The sequence below is a fragment of the Anolis sagrei genome, chromosome 1, assembly GCF_037176765.1.
Source record: "Anolis sagrei isolate rAnoSag1 chromosome 1, rAnoSag1.mat, whole genome shotgun sequence".
NCBI lineage: Eukaryota > Metazoa > Chordata > Lepidosauria > Squamata > Dactyloidae > Anolis > Anolis sagrei.
Genome location: NC_090021.1, coordinates 194,377,021 through 194,393,433, shown reverse-complemented (window position 1 = coordinate 194,393,433; position 16,413 = coordinate 194,377,021). Strand labels below are relative to the sequence as shown.

At 40.7% G+C, this 16,413-nt stretch overlaps 1 protein-coding gene across 4 annotated transcripts in view; it reads left to right on the top strand.

The window, feature by feature from the left end:
* The window catches only part of MYO3B (myosin IIIB), a 310,362-nt gene extending 293,963 nt beyond the window's left edge, over nucleotides 1–16,399 (top strand). For all 4 annotated transcript variants that reach the window (XM_067471635.1, XM_060778850.2, XM_067471630.1 and 1 more), the window contains 2 exons: nucleotides 1,403–1,563; nucleotides 15,874–16,399. In XM_067471635.1, the coding sequence (XP_067327736.1) occupies nucleotides 1,403–1,529 (127 nt within the window). In that variant the 3' untranslated portion in view covers nucleotides 1,530–1,563; nucleotides 15,874–16,399. The remainder of the gene's footprint in view (nucleotides 1–1,402; nucleotides 1,564–15,873) is intronic.
* The last annotated feature ends 14 nt before the right edge of the window (nucleotides 16,400–16,413 follow it).

Sequence of the window (16,413 nt, the reverse complement as noted above, 5' to 3'; positions counted from 1 at the left end):
CCCAATGGGGACTCAGGACGGCTTACATGAGGCCAAGCCCAAACAACAAATTACAGCAAGATAAAACAAAAAACAAAAACACAAACAATAAACAACACCATGATTACATAAAACATGTGAATGCAGAACAATATAAAATTACAATAACAGATAATGCAAGAAATTTCCACCGCATGATCCTGTCCACAAAAGTTGTGGTATACAGGTATTCCCCCCAGCATTATTTGGTTCTGTGGTTAAGGTAAAGGTGTTCCCCTGACATTAAGTCTAGTTTTGTCCAACTCTGGAGGGTGGTGCTCATCTCCATTTCTAAGCCGAAGAGCCGGCATTGACCGTAGATGCCTCCAAGGTTATGTGGTCAGCATTACTGCCATTACCTTCTCACCAAAGCGGATCTACTCATATTTGCATGTTTTCAAACTGCTAGGTTGGCATCAGCATAATTACTTACCACTTAGTTTCATCATGGAATGTTTCAATTAGGTGGGGGTCTTAATGTACTTCTAGAAATTATTCAGGTGTCATTTTTTGACTGCTCTGTGTGTGCAGCTAATCGGCTACAGTAGAAGTGACCAACTTTGGCTTTCTAAATGCTTTTGAACTGAAAGCCCATCATCTCTTACCGCTGGCTATGATGGCTTGGGCTGTTGGGAGTTATAATTTTTAAAAAAAATAAACTTAGAAGAAAATACATTGGGAGAGAAGAGAGAGAGAAAGCAAACCGAGCTGCACTGAATGTGTAGTGAATAGCTTGTAAGAATTATATGTCAAAAGCACAGATCATGATTTTTCTAACAGAAATGCAATATAAAATGTAACAAATAAACTCTTTGTTAATGACTCAAGCACTTTCATTTCCCGTGTACTACCCTTTTTATCAGAGAGAAAAACAGAAAGCAATATGTAAATTCTCAGGATTTAAAGATGTCATTGTTTCTTTTGGCTTAGCAATAGGGCTTGATTCTTTTTTGGCCTATTAATCCATAGATACGGGTACCCTTACTGGAACTTGTGATATATATGGTTACCTATTAGTTTGTGGTGTAGTAGTTTGGGTCATTAGATGAAGTTTGACGTGGAAATATGGATGGTTTTGGGCAAGTCCCACTTTCTGAGCCTCAGGAGAAGGCAACGTCAACACCATTTTAAACAAATCTTGCTGATAGAACCTAACAGGATCGATGCAGAGGCATAAAGCAAGAACAACTAGCACCCATTTGTGCACTAAAGGTTCAGTTGGCTTGCATTTCTAAGTAGGACTGGGAAAGAACCTTGACCTTGGAGATCCCTGCTTCCAATTGGGAAGACTGGGCTGAAAGGATCAAAGTTCACACCCAATATAGGGCAGCTTTCTTTGTTCCATTGCAATTCAGAGTGATTAGTGCTTCCTTTTCCTCTGTAGGCAAATAAAAATGCTTGATTGGGAGGATGAGTATTACAAATCCTTATCAGCTGTAGATTCCATCTCTGAAGAAGAGAGTGCATTCCCAGCTCTTCCTTCCTCCAGAGGGGTGTCCTTCCAGAGCTGAACTTTGACCATTTGCCTTCTTTGGTGCAATACCGGTAAGAAATCTAAACATATGTTTTGCATTTCTGGGTCATGTATTTCTGCATATGTTTGTGCCCATCTGTAGGCTAGCCACTGGCTCAGATGTATCCCCCCTCCCCCCCCCCCCCCCCCCGTTTAGCAGGTATGTATACATTTTACGCATGCAGCAGGGTCACATCCAGTTTGCATTGGGTCTGCTATATCACTTTTGCAGAGTGTCCAAAAGCGGTCAAATGAACTAAATCTGCCTAAAACATTTAGAACCTGGAGTCTCATGTTTATTACTTCTTTCTACAAAATATCCACCTCACGATAATAATCCAGAGCAGTCTTATTTCTACAAACAAATTTTGCTTGAAAATCAATATATGACACAGCATTGCGGAGGATGGGATACAGTATTATAAGAAGTCTGGAAAAATGAGTTGATTTACAAAGCTAAGAAGAATGAGCACAATGAGAGGGGAAATATAATAACCCTTGAATATGCTGAATGTGTGGTTTTTTGCTTTATCGTGCAAAAGATGTTTTGGTTTTTTAAAATGATAGAACACGTTGCTCCTATTTCCCCAGAGGAATACAAGGGGGAACCACACATCAAAAGCCTCCGTTGTAAAAATAGTTAATAGAGTATTACTAAACCACTTAACTTAGCATTTTACAATGCCTTTCTGACTAAGGGTGGAAATAATAGGAGTGAGGGCCAGTATTGTGGATTACTTGTGGGGGAAAAAACTTTGTACAGTGTTTAGCATACCATTTGGGTCTAAATCAAGTATGGGCAATCCAGCCCTCCAGGTGTTTTGTGTTAGGATTTGAAAAGAGACACCATTATGTAATGGGTTAGCTGGAAAGGGATGTGCCAACAGCCAATTGGCTGAGTGTGCCAGGAACCAGAGTTCTGATTAGCTGCTGCCTCTGGCTAGCTGCTGAGACCAATGGTTCTAACTGCCATTTTCTCACTTTGGACAGTGAAGAGAAAGTGCTGGCTGCCAACTATCTTAAAGACTGATCATTTTAAGGCATAAGGCTTATTTTAAAGACTGTTTAAAAGGACTATTTTATTCCTCTGATCTCTGCCTGAATTCAAAGAGACTGATGTATATATTGTTATCCTGTTTGACTTTTGAACTAAGGTAAAGATACAGTAAAGATAAAGATCTAGCCCGGAAAAACCTACAACAACCCAAGATACAGTTACTTGTTTCACAAGCCTGAGTGACATTTATTGTACTGCAGGGTATATCTTGGTTTAAATACTGTGGTAAAGCTTCTGCTTATTCACATTTACCATCCTCACATTTTGGACTTCGACTCCCACAATCCCTAACAACTGGTAAACTGGCTGAAATTTCTGGGAGTTGAAGTCCAAAACACCTGGAGGGCCAAAGTTTGCCCATGCCTGGTCTAAATAGTCTGGCACTCCATGTCCCTCCCTGGAGAACCAGGTGGCCCAATGGGAAGTCCACCAGAAGAGCATGTGGGCCGTTGGTATCTCACGCAGTTCTTGCCCAGTGGCTGGTCTTCAGAGCCTTACTGCCTCTAATTCTACATATGATCAATAGTCATTATGACTCATAGCCATTAACATTAATTTATTCAGACCTCTTTTTAAAAACCATCCCAGTCGGTGACCATCTTGTGATAAGAAATTTCATGGTTCAACTGTGTGTTTTCTGGGATGATGTGCTTCCTAAATCTCTCTGCCCATTTCTTTACATGCAAAATCGTTGTGGTCTTCACATGCAAAATATTTGTGAAAAAGTATGCTGTCCTCATATAGATACATGGTTACCAACCTTTGGTCTCCAATTGTTGTTGGAGTGTAGTCCCCAGCACAACCTGGCTATTGCCTTTGCTGAGTGGAGATTAAGAGATTTGAGAACCATGGTGAAGAATATATAAAAACCATAATAGACACAAAAAAATCTATAGAAAAGTTATCAGTTCCTTCTCAGCATTCAGCTACTTTTTAGACTGAGATTCTCAGAATGACACAGTTAGCATGGACATTGGTTAAGAGATTATGGGAGCTGTACTTTTTAAGAAAGGGACTGTGGTGGCTCAGTGGGTTAAACCACTAAGCTGCAGAACTTGTTGACCAGAAGGTTGGTAGTTCAGATCTGCAGGACAGGGTGAGCTCCCAGTGTTAGCCCCAGCTTCTGACAACCTAGCAGTTCAAAAACATGCAAATGTGATCAGTAGGTACTGCTTTGGCAGGAAGGTAACGACGCTCCAGGCAGTCATGCCGGCCACATAACCTAGGAGGCATCTATGGACAATGCTGGCTCTTCAGTTTAGAAATGGAGATGAGCACCAACCTCCAGAGTCAAACACGACTAGACTTAATGTCAAGGGGAAACCTTTACCTTACTTTTTAATAAAGGATTTTTTCAAGCTCTGCCAACAAGATATTGTTAATGGGAAAATCCGTGCCTTCCTACCCCTTAGCTACTGTTGGAGCCCACATTTTGTCCCATGTGTTACTTCTCCTGCCAGTTAAGATGGTGTAGGGCAGTGGTTCTCAGCCTGTGGGTCCCCAGATGTTTTGGCCTTCAGCTCCCAGAAATCTTAACAGCTGGTAAACTGGCTGGGATTTCTGGGAGTTGTTGGTCCCACAAGTTGAGAACCACTGGTGTAGAGGGATATAAGTGCAAGCATAACTCATATCCTGTCTTTGTGCTTTTTGGTTAGCCCAATAAAGGTGTCGGTATTTTGCACATTTTGCATTTTGTTATACCCTAAAAGGTTGGTTCTAACCATGTTTATCAAGAAATGAGTCTCATTCAGTTCTCAGTTACAATACTTAGGGATGCCGCCTTAAGATCCTTTCATGTAAATCGTTTGATGATTTGATGACTCATCACTGAGCATGTGAACTGACTCTCCCAAAAGCCTTCTGTTTGAAGGATTGTAAAGTGAGATCAAAATTCTTTCGGGGCTGGGGGTTGTCTGAACTTTATTGGTTTATTCACACATCAGCCAATTCTTTGGTGGTTCACTTGTCAAGCGATAGACATGCGAGTATGACATTGGCCTTAGAGAAAGAGTTAACTGCTGTGCCTGCTCTGATGAAGGAATACAGCACCATTTCAGAGAAAGAAAAACATTGTTCATAATGCAGAACAGAGAGTTAACTGTGCTGTAAATTTAATCCGTTTCATTAAGGGATAGGCAGATTCCTGGAAGTGGAGGAAGGCATTTGGTAGAAAATGTTGTGATCTCTGTGGTAGAGAAGGGCACACAAGCAGTCTAGAAAAGCAGATATTTTGTTCTAAGTCCACACATTTCTATGTCTTTTACTGAATGGTATTTGTGAGAAAACCAGGAATTACGGCATTTCATAAGACCAAAGCTTACTATTGTGCATGACCCATAAAGTCAAGTGAAGATGTATACCAGAGCAAACAAAGGTCAGCTGAAGGACTCCATGTGCACAAGCTTCTTACAAGTTACCATATTCTAGAAGATCCTCACATTAAGTCAGCTAATTTGCAAATTACATATCATTAATTTGCATTCTAATTTGCATTCTAGTTAATATGCAAATTTCTCTCTAAAGATTCTAACTTTGACTCAGGAAATTGGACAGTGGAAATGAGAAATGATGGCTTTACTGATCACTCTGTTATAACCTTGTAAATGTCAATCATTGATGTCAGACTTCACTTGCTAAGACATGGGTAAATTTTTTTCTCACAAAACAATTGGACAGAACGGTGAGTTTTTAAAAATGGTCATGCTTAGTAAAGATAAAAGTTTCCCCTTGATATTAAGTCTAGTCGTGTCTGACTCGGGGTGGTGGGTTTTTTGGGGGGGTTTTTGTTGTTGTTTTTTTGTCGTGTCAGGAGCGACCTGAGAAACTGCAAGTTGCTTCTGGTGTGAGAGAACTGACCGCCTGCAAGGACGTTGCCCAGGGGATGCCCGGATGATTTGATGTTTTATCATGCTTCTGGGAGGCTTCTCTCATGTCCCTGCATGAGGAGCTGGAGTTGATAGAGGGAGCTCATCTGCCTCTCCCCAGATTCGAACCTGTGACCTGTCGGTCTTCAGTCCTGCCGGCACAGGGGTTTAACCCACTGTGCCACTGGGGGCTCCTGGGATGGTGGTGTTCATCTCCATTATTCAGCAGGAGCCTGAGTTGTCCATAGACACCTCCTAGTTCATGTGGCCAACATGAATGCATGGAACACTGTTATCTTCCTGCCAGAGCAGTACCTATTGATCTACTCATATTTGCATGTTTTCGAACTGCTAGGTTGGCAGAAGCTAGGGCTAACAGCAGGAGCTCACCCCAGTCCCCAGATTCAAATTGCCAACCTTTTGGTCAGCAAGTTCAGCAGCTCAGCGGTTTAGCCCATGGTGCCAGCAGGTGCTTAATTCCCCCCCCCCCCCAAAAAAAGTAATTTACAGATACAGTTATGAGATTAGATACAGTTCAGAGTATTATCCATAGACCTTGGAATAAGAGAAAGTATCATAACGCTCCATCAATCAGAATGAAATTATCTGTCCTCTCTCACCTTGCCAACACTCAGCCTCAGCCGTCCTCTCTTAGCAGAGTATTTCCTTGCCAAGGATGAGCAGGAAAGGGGGCAAGGAGGAGCGCCCAGTTCTGTTCTTACAGGAGTTCCATCCAAGTAGTGTCTGGCAACTCTACCAAGATACCAGACTCCACCTGATGGACAGGGTGGCCTATCAGGTAGAAGAGAATGTAGCCCGGAAAGAGTACAGATTTTCAACTGGAAATCTTCCTGGAGCTTCCCCATAAACTTGATGAGCAGCGCAATCAATGTCTGCCTCACACTTTACTACATATACATCTAGTCATATAGGAAGAACATGCTAAGAAGCAGGAGTCAGAACGATACAGAAAAACTTTACCTAGAGAAGGGGTAGCAATTGTGTCGCCTTCCAGATGTTGTTGGTGTCTTACTCTCAGCATTCCTTGCCATTGGAAATGCTGACTATAGAGCTGATGGGAGTTGCAGTCAACAATATCTGAGGCTATTACACATTGACCGGAAGCAAGGTCTCATCTCAAAGTGGAGCATTAGTCAACAGGTTCCACAGTGGGAGCACTTTTTAATACAGGAAGGCATCGATCTTAACTATTCACAGCATTTGCAATTAGTTTTCCTTAGTGAGTGCAAGGAAAACACCCAATGAATGTCCTCAGAGCAGCTGAATTAGAAGCACAATTTCAGTTACAGTCAAGTTAATCCCCAAGCCCTGGTACAGGAAGCTCACCCTTATTAAATTAACATTCAGTGTTGGTTTTTTATTGATCTGATTCTCAGGTTTAATGATTAGCACACACTGATGTTTTAATAATAACCTTGTACTCGATCCCTCTTGTTTTACTTGGTTGTAGTATCCAAAGGTGTGGCGAAAGCCAACCTGCCGTAAACATTCTGCAGAAGCCTTTAAGAGGAAAAGTCAGGGTTCTGTTGCGCTGCATGTTAAGGGGATTCCCAGAATCCCACCCTTCCAGATAAAAGGAAGGCTGGAGTGTGAACATCAAAGAATTGTTAATGACAAGAGATACCACGAAGGGTTAGCATCCCTTTTGTTTCAGGCCTCTCACACCTGCAGTGCACCGAAAGACACAGTCTTTGTTGGTCTATCTGAATTACTTCTATTAACTTCTACAGAGAAAGTCCTTGGCAAAAAAACCCCTGATATTGCTTCTGGCCTTCTCTGCTTCCCTTTTGAAAGAAAAGTCAGATATTAGTTCTCTGTGGGTTTCCTTTATGATACAGTATTTGCAGCAAAGGGGAACTCCAAAAGGCAGGATTCTGTTGATTGCAAATGAGCCCGGCTGAAAGGGAGAGGAGAGCTTTTGTTCTTGGAGAGAGGAGGGGAAAGGAGTGATATCGGCAAATCCACAAGAAAGTGCACATAAGAGGCTCACACATTAGCAAGAGCAAAACCAGAGCGTGAAATTTAGATTAGGCCACCACAGGCTGTCAGAGGAAGCAGTGGGAGGGAGGAGGTTGAGGCAGGAGAAGTATTGGGAAAACTTGGCATGGCTGAAGGTGTAACCTGTTTCCTTTGGCCCTTGAAAAACAGTTTAACAGATGGTGGAACCAGCTGTCTTTTTCAGCCTTTTAATAAACTCTTCGGTGGTAGCAGTTTGGGAAGGAAGTGGCTGAAGGTTTTTCGGCTGGAAGGGGAGAGAGAGAGAGAAACTGAGACTGAAACCAAGAAATCTGCCCCAGTTGTATTTGCCAAGTAGCAGAATTGGAGACCTTGTATTTACCAAAATTGTAAAAAGGGAAGAAATCTAATTGAGATTATTTTGGCCAGATGATCTGGATTTTCTCTCTCCGTTTTCGTATTTTTCCTATGACAAATAAATACCAAGCATGCCGGCATATGGAAACACTTAATACATTGTTATCTTTCTGTGTCATTTTCAATTCCAGCCTTTGCAAAGGAGGCGTCTAATTAGAAATCTTAAATGAGCTGTAGAATGAGAAATTGACTTAGGTTTCAAAGGTATGAGACTATAACAAAATAATAGTCAAAATGACCTATTTGTATCCCAACAGAGAGCCACGCTTTAAGGTTCAGGCAGCCAACCACGAGAAAGAGATCAGTCAATGAACTTGTAAAACTTGGTGATATAAAACATCATTGGTGCAACATTTCTGAGCATGACTACATTGTATTGTCAAATCCTTTCATGGCCAAAATCACTGGGTTGCTGTCAGTTTTTCGGATCCTTACAACCTCTGAGGATGCCTGCCATAGATGCAGGTGAAACGTCAGGAGAGAATGCTTCTAGAACATGGCCATACAGCCTGAAAAACTTACAGCAACCCAGTGATTTTGGCCATGAAAGGATTTGACAATACAATGTAGTCATGCTCAGAAATGTTGCACCAATGATGTTTTATATCACCTACAACAACTCATGACTACATTACTGAGAGTTTTGATACCAGCTTTTGTAATCTTCGAATCTGATACCGTAAGAGTTTTCCAAAAAGAAATATCATGGGGGTTTGTTTTTGCTTTTTTTCCAATAAAGCCTCCTGTGTTTTTGTTTTTTTTTAAGAAAAAATAATATTCTCAATACAACAGTTAAGTAGCAAGTCCCAATTATGTGAGGGATGTTTCATTTAAAAACCATGTCTGGTGTCTTTGAAGGGAACTGTTCTTTTGGCGCATTTACATGTTCCCCAGCTGAGCGGCCACCCCTTTCATTTGACAAGGGTTTTGTTCTGCTTACAGGGCTATTATAAAGCCTAGATGGTTTCCTCTTAATAAATTGCAACAGTAAGGAAGGCAGATAAAACCCTTTCTCAAATTTAGGAGGACTATTCAACACACACACACACCTCAGTTTGTTGAGAGATTCAGCACTGAACAGTTACACAGAAACAAACCTTGCAAGCATCCTTTCCACATCATTGAGGTCATCGTGTGAGCCAGCATGGTTTCAGCATTGGGCTATAACTCTAGAGACAAGGGTTCAAATTTCTGCTTAGTCATGGAATCTCACTGGGCAAGCGTCTCAGCCTCAGAGAAAGGCAATAGTGGCAACCCCCCTCTGAACAAATCTCCCCCCCCCCAAAAAAAAACCTCTTAATGGATTCACCATAAGTAAACAAGACTTGAAGGCACATGATCACAAAGTTATATTCCAGAAATGGCACACAATCATTTCTTTCTACCAATAATCTGTATCAAAAGACTTCCAAAAATAATGATTTTTGTAAAGGACCACATTGTGGGTCACAGCTTTAGGACTTAGCACATTAATTCATTCACTGGAGTGAACCACTTCCCTAGTAATGGATTGATTGGATTCCTGGGTAAGTTGGCATCTTGTGTTTTGCTGCAGGCAGTAAAATGCCCAACACAATGAGAAATTCACTTGCCAGGATGCATCTCCCTCTATGAGCCATCTTGGAGGTTAAGATTTTCCAGGGAGGCCCTGCTCTCAGTCCCACCTCCTGCACAGGTGTGACTTGTGAGGCTGAGAGACAGGGCCTTCTCAGTGGTGGCCCCTCAGCTATGGTACTCCCTCCCTAATGAAATTAGATAAGCCCCCTCCCTCCTGACCTTCAGGAAAAGGCTAAAGACCTGAATGTGGGATCAAACGTTCAGTTAGTAACCCAATAGAGAAATATGGAATAGTGCAATGACAATTTGAAATGGCAATAGATTATGATTTTGGATGACATGATTTTAATAAGTTTTTTAAAGTTTGATACAGGGTCGAGAAAGGTGGGGTATAAATAGGGTAACTAAATAATAATAAATAAGTAAGTGAGGAATATTGGTGAGCTGTACAACATGAAGCCCAGAGCCTAGGAGTGTAGCAATATTGCACCTCTTCCTTGTGAACGTTCCTTTGCACGTTGGATGCATGAAGGGGCATTTATTGCATTGTAAATCTCCAATGTAATAGAGGGTTTTTAAAAGTCACTTAAAAGTTTACTCCTTCTCTCTAATTTAATGGGAGCCTTGAGGATGTGGGGAAAAGAGTTCATGCCAAGCAAGGCATCATCCTTACCCTCAACTTGAAAATAAGTTGCTCAGTTCAGTCTTCAACCCCTCTAGATGTTGTGGGTTGCTTTGAAAGATTCTTGAAGGCAACAGGTTGTAGGATGGAGAGGAGGACCATCCAGCAAGACTTCACAATAACAACATTAAACTTCAGTTGTTTCTACAGCCACTGTTCACTGTAGTGAGTCGTCTTCACTGGATGTAGCAAGTGTAAGATCAGCAGATAGTGGGGTTGATTTGGCCTTGCAACCTCTGGCTGCTGAACTCTAGTCTAGAGATTTGGATGTTGGAATCTTATAAAGATGACTCACTCTCTAAATAACATTTTTTAAGCCTGTGGTTTACAGATTGCTTGACACTTCGAAATGCATCACAGTCTTCTCCAGTTTATTTGGTTATGGATATTTTTAATGTATATGCTGCACACTGAGTTGGCATATGCTGCTGTCGCACATATTTATCATTCTGCATGTTTCTCAATAAATAACTCTCATTTCTAGCCTTGGCACTGGTGGTGAGGGATAAGAGAAGTATTCTCCACTGGCACTTCTTATACTTTGTGGTAAACCACAGCCCTCAGCTGGAATGAGTTACCTTCCTGTGAGATTTAACAGATTTCACAAAATCGTTTGCATTTTATAACAAATTACATTGAAAAATGAGGCATGTTTGGATCAGTCTAAAATATGCTATTTTTATGACTAGTTTTTTTTAAGATGGAAATATCATGGAATGTGCCACTGAGAAGAAATCTGGAACAGTAGACAGAATATTGATATCTCATTTTGTGGGTTTTTATAGGCATTGGAGAACAGAACTTAAGAGGGGGGTGCCTTTTTTGGACTACAAATCCCAGAATTGCCCAGCCAGCATGCAAACTAGGGGCATGCAGACTGTGACCTGAAGTCCACATGCAGCCCTTGGGACCTCTAAGTGCATCCTATAAAATCCCCCTCTCCCCAAGAAGCCCCTCAAACTCCAAGATCCCACTAAAAAGGCAACAGTTTGCTTCTTTTCCCCCTGCAGACTCTCCAACTTCCCCCAACCAAATAAAAAAACTAAAAATGGCCAAAATGGTTGGAAGTGACATTACATCACTTTGAACATGCCAAAATGTGGGTGCAGTAAGGAAAATGACCCTTACCTTGCTTGCAATAAGCTTTTGCTATGTACACTTCGGGATCACCTCTTCCTTCCACCGTAATGAATAGGGCAACTCAGGATGAATAAAGCACTGTGTGTGCATCAATGTATGTTTTAAGCTCTGTATCAGAAAATATAGAATTCAGAAGGGGTTTTTTTTGGCATATTTTAAAGTATGCTGAAACAGGACTATGTAGAACTGTTTCTGGCTCCTATTTAATAACAGCAGTAATTAAGATGAGAGAAATACCCCACTTATGCAGTTGAAATGAATAAAGCTTGAGTGGAAAGATTATGGTCCATTCAGTCCAAAACAAATTCCTGAACTCAACTTTTTTTTTTCATGTGTATTGGACCTGGTGGGCAAGTCTCGGGATTCTAGAGAAAAAACAAGATAGATCCCAGAAAGCCTAAAGGAGATTCTTGTGTTGATTCTTGATGGGTTGAGAGTCTCACATGTAGACAAGCCTAAAGGAGAGATCACACCTTTGCTAAAAGACTTCAAGCTACTGCATTACATTTATATTTTGGGCTACACATTTTATTTTTCCTACTTGGATAACCTGTACAATGGCACCAGTGAGAAATGTATACAGGTATTATGCCTCAATTACATATGTTAAAAGGCTATACCATGGCCATCACTTCTCACTGAATGACATCCAGCAAACCACACACAAGAAAATTAAGCATAGGTATAATGATCTTGACTTCCCAAGCCATTCAGGGTCTGGCTTGTTTACACATGTGATTCTCTGCCCATCAAGAATCAATGCAGAACTCATAGAGCTATATGTACAGCCCAACTGCATTAAGAGGTCATGCAGGTGCAGAGAAACCATTGAAATTCACAAGCATGTGGACAATTTCAACAGAAAAAACCATGAAAATGAACAAATTCTGGCTATCAATACTTTAAAAACTCTAAAATCAGAACAGTAAAGAAAGAACAACACTCAAAAACAGGGGAAATACAGACAAGAAACAATCAGGGTCAGCTAATCACCTCCCAGCAAAGGATTCCCTCAGGCAGGAAGCAGCCAAGCCTTGAAGCTGCAAGGCTTTTCAATGCTAATCAACGTGATCAATTGCAACATTAACACTTGCCTCAAGCATACAAGAGTTCTTTCTCCCACCCTGGACATTATTCCATGGATATATAAACCCAACTTGCCTTGTTTCCAACAAACCTCACAACCTGTGAAGATGCCTGCCATAGATGTGGGCAAAACATCAGGAAAGAATGCTTCTGGAATATGGCCATACAGCCCAAAAAAACTCACAGCAACCTGGTCATGTAGCACTTCAGATTGCTAATGGATAGAAGATTCGCATTCAGACACACACATAAACATTCCTATTACATGCACATAGAAAACAACATACAGAAGTAGTGGCTGATGGCTCCCCTGTGAGTGGAGAAGCCAATTGTCTCAAGAGTTGTAACCTTGACATTAAAAGACCTATCCATAAAGCCGAACATACTGTATTTGGGGAATAGGATTCAGATCCTTAGATCGCTTCTTTAAAGTTCAGTCAAAAACCTAGAGTAGATTTGACACTCTATTTAAGCCACCAGCTGACTCTACCAAAGGAATATGTCAAGTCTCCATCTTGAATTCCATAGGGAGAATTTCTCAAATATGCAGTCTTCCAACTGCAATCTAAAGTGGATTAGTAAAGAACCTCTCTCTGAGGATTTTATAATATTTACTGAACTTTTAGACTTTGGCTAAGGTATACTGTCTTACATACATGACCTTGTTGAATGACCTTAGCTAGTAATTCTCTTGACCTCAGTTCCACAAACTAGGGTAGGAAAATGTTGGGCACCTCCTTCAACTCCCATGATAATCCCTTACCTTTGCTGGCTAGATTGTTTTGGATTTGAAGTTCAAAACATCTGGATACCAAACGATTCTTTGTCATAGATATAGGGGACCGTTTGGCATCCAGATGATAATAAATAATGGGAAATTGGAATGCAGAAAACAACTGAAATAATCCATATATTTTCCTAAAAGGTCCCTCAACAGTTGTCAAATGTTTTCGCAGATTCCTCTCTTTGGCATCTCTGAAATAATTATATGGAAAGAGAATAAAATGATTGCTGATAAACCACAGTTCTCATTTTAGCTTATGAGTTTTGCTGATTTTACTTGTGTAGTTGCTACTCTACCAAAAATAAATGTTTCTATTATACCATTTTATATATGATTTTATTGCCCTCTTGAAATGTATTGTGATCTGCCGTGAATGTTTTAGTAAACCCAAGGGTGATATAGAAAAGTGTTAAATCGAATGAAGAACAAATACAGCATAGTGTTGTTGCTGAAAATATGATCAGATGTGAGCCTCTATTAATGTTATGTGGATGTAGTTCTCAGAGGCCCTTCCGATTAGCTTTATTTAAATTGATTAATTAGTTCTTATGATTTAGCCATAAAGCTAACTAAGGGTACATCTACACAGTAGAATCAATGCAGATTGACGCCACCTTAACCGCCATGGCTCAATGCTAGGGAATCCTGTCGTTTTCCAGTTGTAGTTTTATAATGTCTCTAGCCTTCTCTGCTGAAGAGTGCTGGTGTCTCCCCAAATGACAACTTCCATGATTCCATAGCACTGAACTAAAATTAATAAATGCAGCTAAAAGGGTATCAAACTGCATTAATTCAACTATGTGTAGATGCATCTTTAATCTTTTGGCTAAATCCAGTTGTTAAATTCAACTAGAGCCAACCCACAGAATGAACAGAATTTATTAAGTCTACTGTTATGTCATTCCAGTTGATTCACCAAGTCTACTGTAGAAAGGGCTAGTCGTTGATGTTAATCTTTAGTCTGAAATCCTAGGTGTGCTTGTCAGGGAATAACACCTCAATACTTCTCTGAATACAGTCATCCCTACATATCCACAGATTCAGCTATCCACAGCTTGAAAATAGTTTTTCAAGAAGATAATTCCAAAAAGTAAAGATTGATTTTGCTCTTTTATATAACGGATTCCGTTTTGCTACACCTTTACATATAAATTGAACTTATGCATCCACTGATTTTTGGTGTCCACTGGGACTACTGGAACCAAACTGCAGTGGATACCAAGGGCCCAATGTACATTAGAGTTTATTCAGTGTTGTCTCGTGGGCTTTCTGTATCAGTTGTGCGTTAACTCTGCATTAGGATTTACTAATTTTAAAAGAACTATCCAAGGTGCTGAAAATATTTGAGGATTGGGTTCCGTGTCTTGAAACGCTCTTTAAAAGTTCTGTCCAAGATCCAACGTACATTTACTGGCTTGGGGGGGGGGGTCACCCCTGGGCTCCCTTTTTAGTAAGTATGCATTGGGTTGCTTTATGCTTTGAGGTAGTTAGGTGCTCTTGTGCTTTTAGAAGTCAAAAATTAGGCCAATCCTTTCTTTACTAAGAATTAATGATCTCTACAATTTTGTTTCAAAATGTACCAGAGGCAGATTCCTGCTAAAATGTTCCATTTGTTTTGCGAAGGTGTGTATTACTCTGTTGCAAATGTTTGATGTGATAATGAGAATGCTGACTTTAAAGGTAGCCACATTCAGGCAGATCAATGTTGCTTTGCTCCCTTTAACTAACATCAGCTACTGTATTTCAAAACAAAATATCAGAAATACTGGCTGAAAAATCAGTCATCATTTAAACCAAACTCCATCACTGGGTCTTTCCTGTATTAAATATATAAGGATGCCAGAATAATGAAATGGCTGTAAAGAAGTTATCAAAGTTATTGGATCCTATGGACAATATAGTCTTAATGCCTTGGATAGCTCCTTTAAACTTCAGAATAAAATCATGAATGGATTTGAAGTCCCACTGAGATGGAAGCCACCTGCGACAACCAGGCTCAAAGCAGTATCCTTTATCTCATCTACCTTGCTTTGTTGTTGTTGTTGTTGTTGTTGTTGTTGTTGTTATATGCCATTGAATGTAATTTGACTTATGCAGAATATAGTTTCCTGATCATCAACGGCCCTGCTCTGTTCTTGTAAACCATGCTGGTTCTTCATCAGTACTGCAAGCTAGATCACACACACACGTCTGGAAATGTGTACTTCACCATAATTGTCTCGGTTTTTTCCAGCTTTGGTCCCATTCGGTTGTGTTGTTAAAAATGGAACTTCTGGGTAGATGTCCATGTTCCCTCACTCAGAAAATGATCAAATGCAGCTTAGCAAACAGGTGTATTTTATGTCTCTTTAAGTTGCCTATTTACTTATGGAGACATCAAGGATTTTTAGGGTTTTCTTAAGCAAGGATTATTCTGAGATGGTTTGCCAGTTCCTTCATCTGAAATAGTGTCTTTGGCACCTGATATTCATAGGTGGCGTCCCATCCAAGTACAAACCCTGCTTAATATCCAAGGTCAGCCAGGATGTGATATATTGGGGATATTGAGAAAAGAGGTGGAAATAGTTCCCACCTCCCTTCCTCCATCATTAATCCAAAATATGCTTAGTTTTGCCATGATTGTTGAGAATAATTGTGCAAAGCAGTTTGAATTCCCAGCCAAGTCTTTGAGAGTGTATAAATTCATACAAGTGTTTGCATACACGATGCAAAATCCTGCTATTCCCTCCCCAGGAGGGAAAATTCACCACCTTGCTCTTTGTCTCCCTACCTTTTTAGGTTGCCTTCATGCCAGCTGTAGGATACAGAAGGAGAACAGAGTGGAGGACAAGGAAGAGACCATTGCCAAGACGCCTGATTCAGCTTGTGCTGCCTCCATCACATTCACAGCCCTCACTGCTGCTGCAGTTTTGCCTTGCCCCCTGCCCTTCATCCTGCTACAGTTGGGACCATTAGACTCTGGGCTTCTGAAGAACCTTCCTTGCCTCTCTGTGGCCAAATCTGGAGGAGGGGTGCAGACCCTCTTCCACTGTTGCCGTTTACCCCAGAGCACCCACAGCCAGTGTATAGAGAAATGAGATTCATCCCAAGCCACTCCCATGTTTCCACTGCCTGAGCTGTACTTTGGCTAAAAGACACTTGATGCCTCCCTTTTTAATGGAACTAATTTTGTAAGCTTCTGGGTCTTTGCTGTGTCTCTTCTCCCAATTTTCTGCAATGTTTGAAGTGAGATCTGGCCTTTGTGTACCTATGTAACACCTAAGAACCCAAAAGAAACTTGTGAAATAAAGACAAAACTGTGATATATTATGTCCTCTT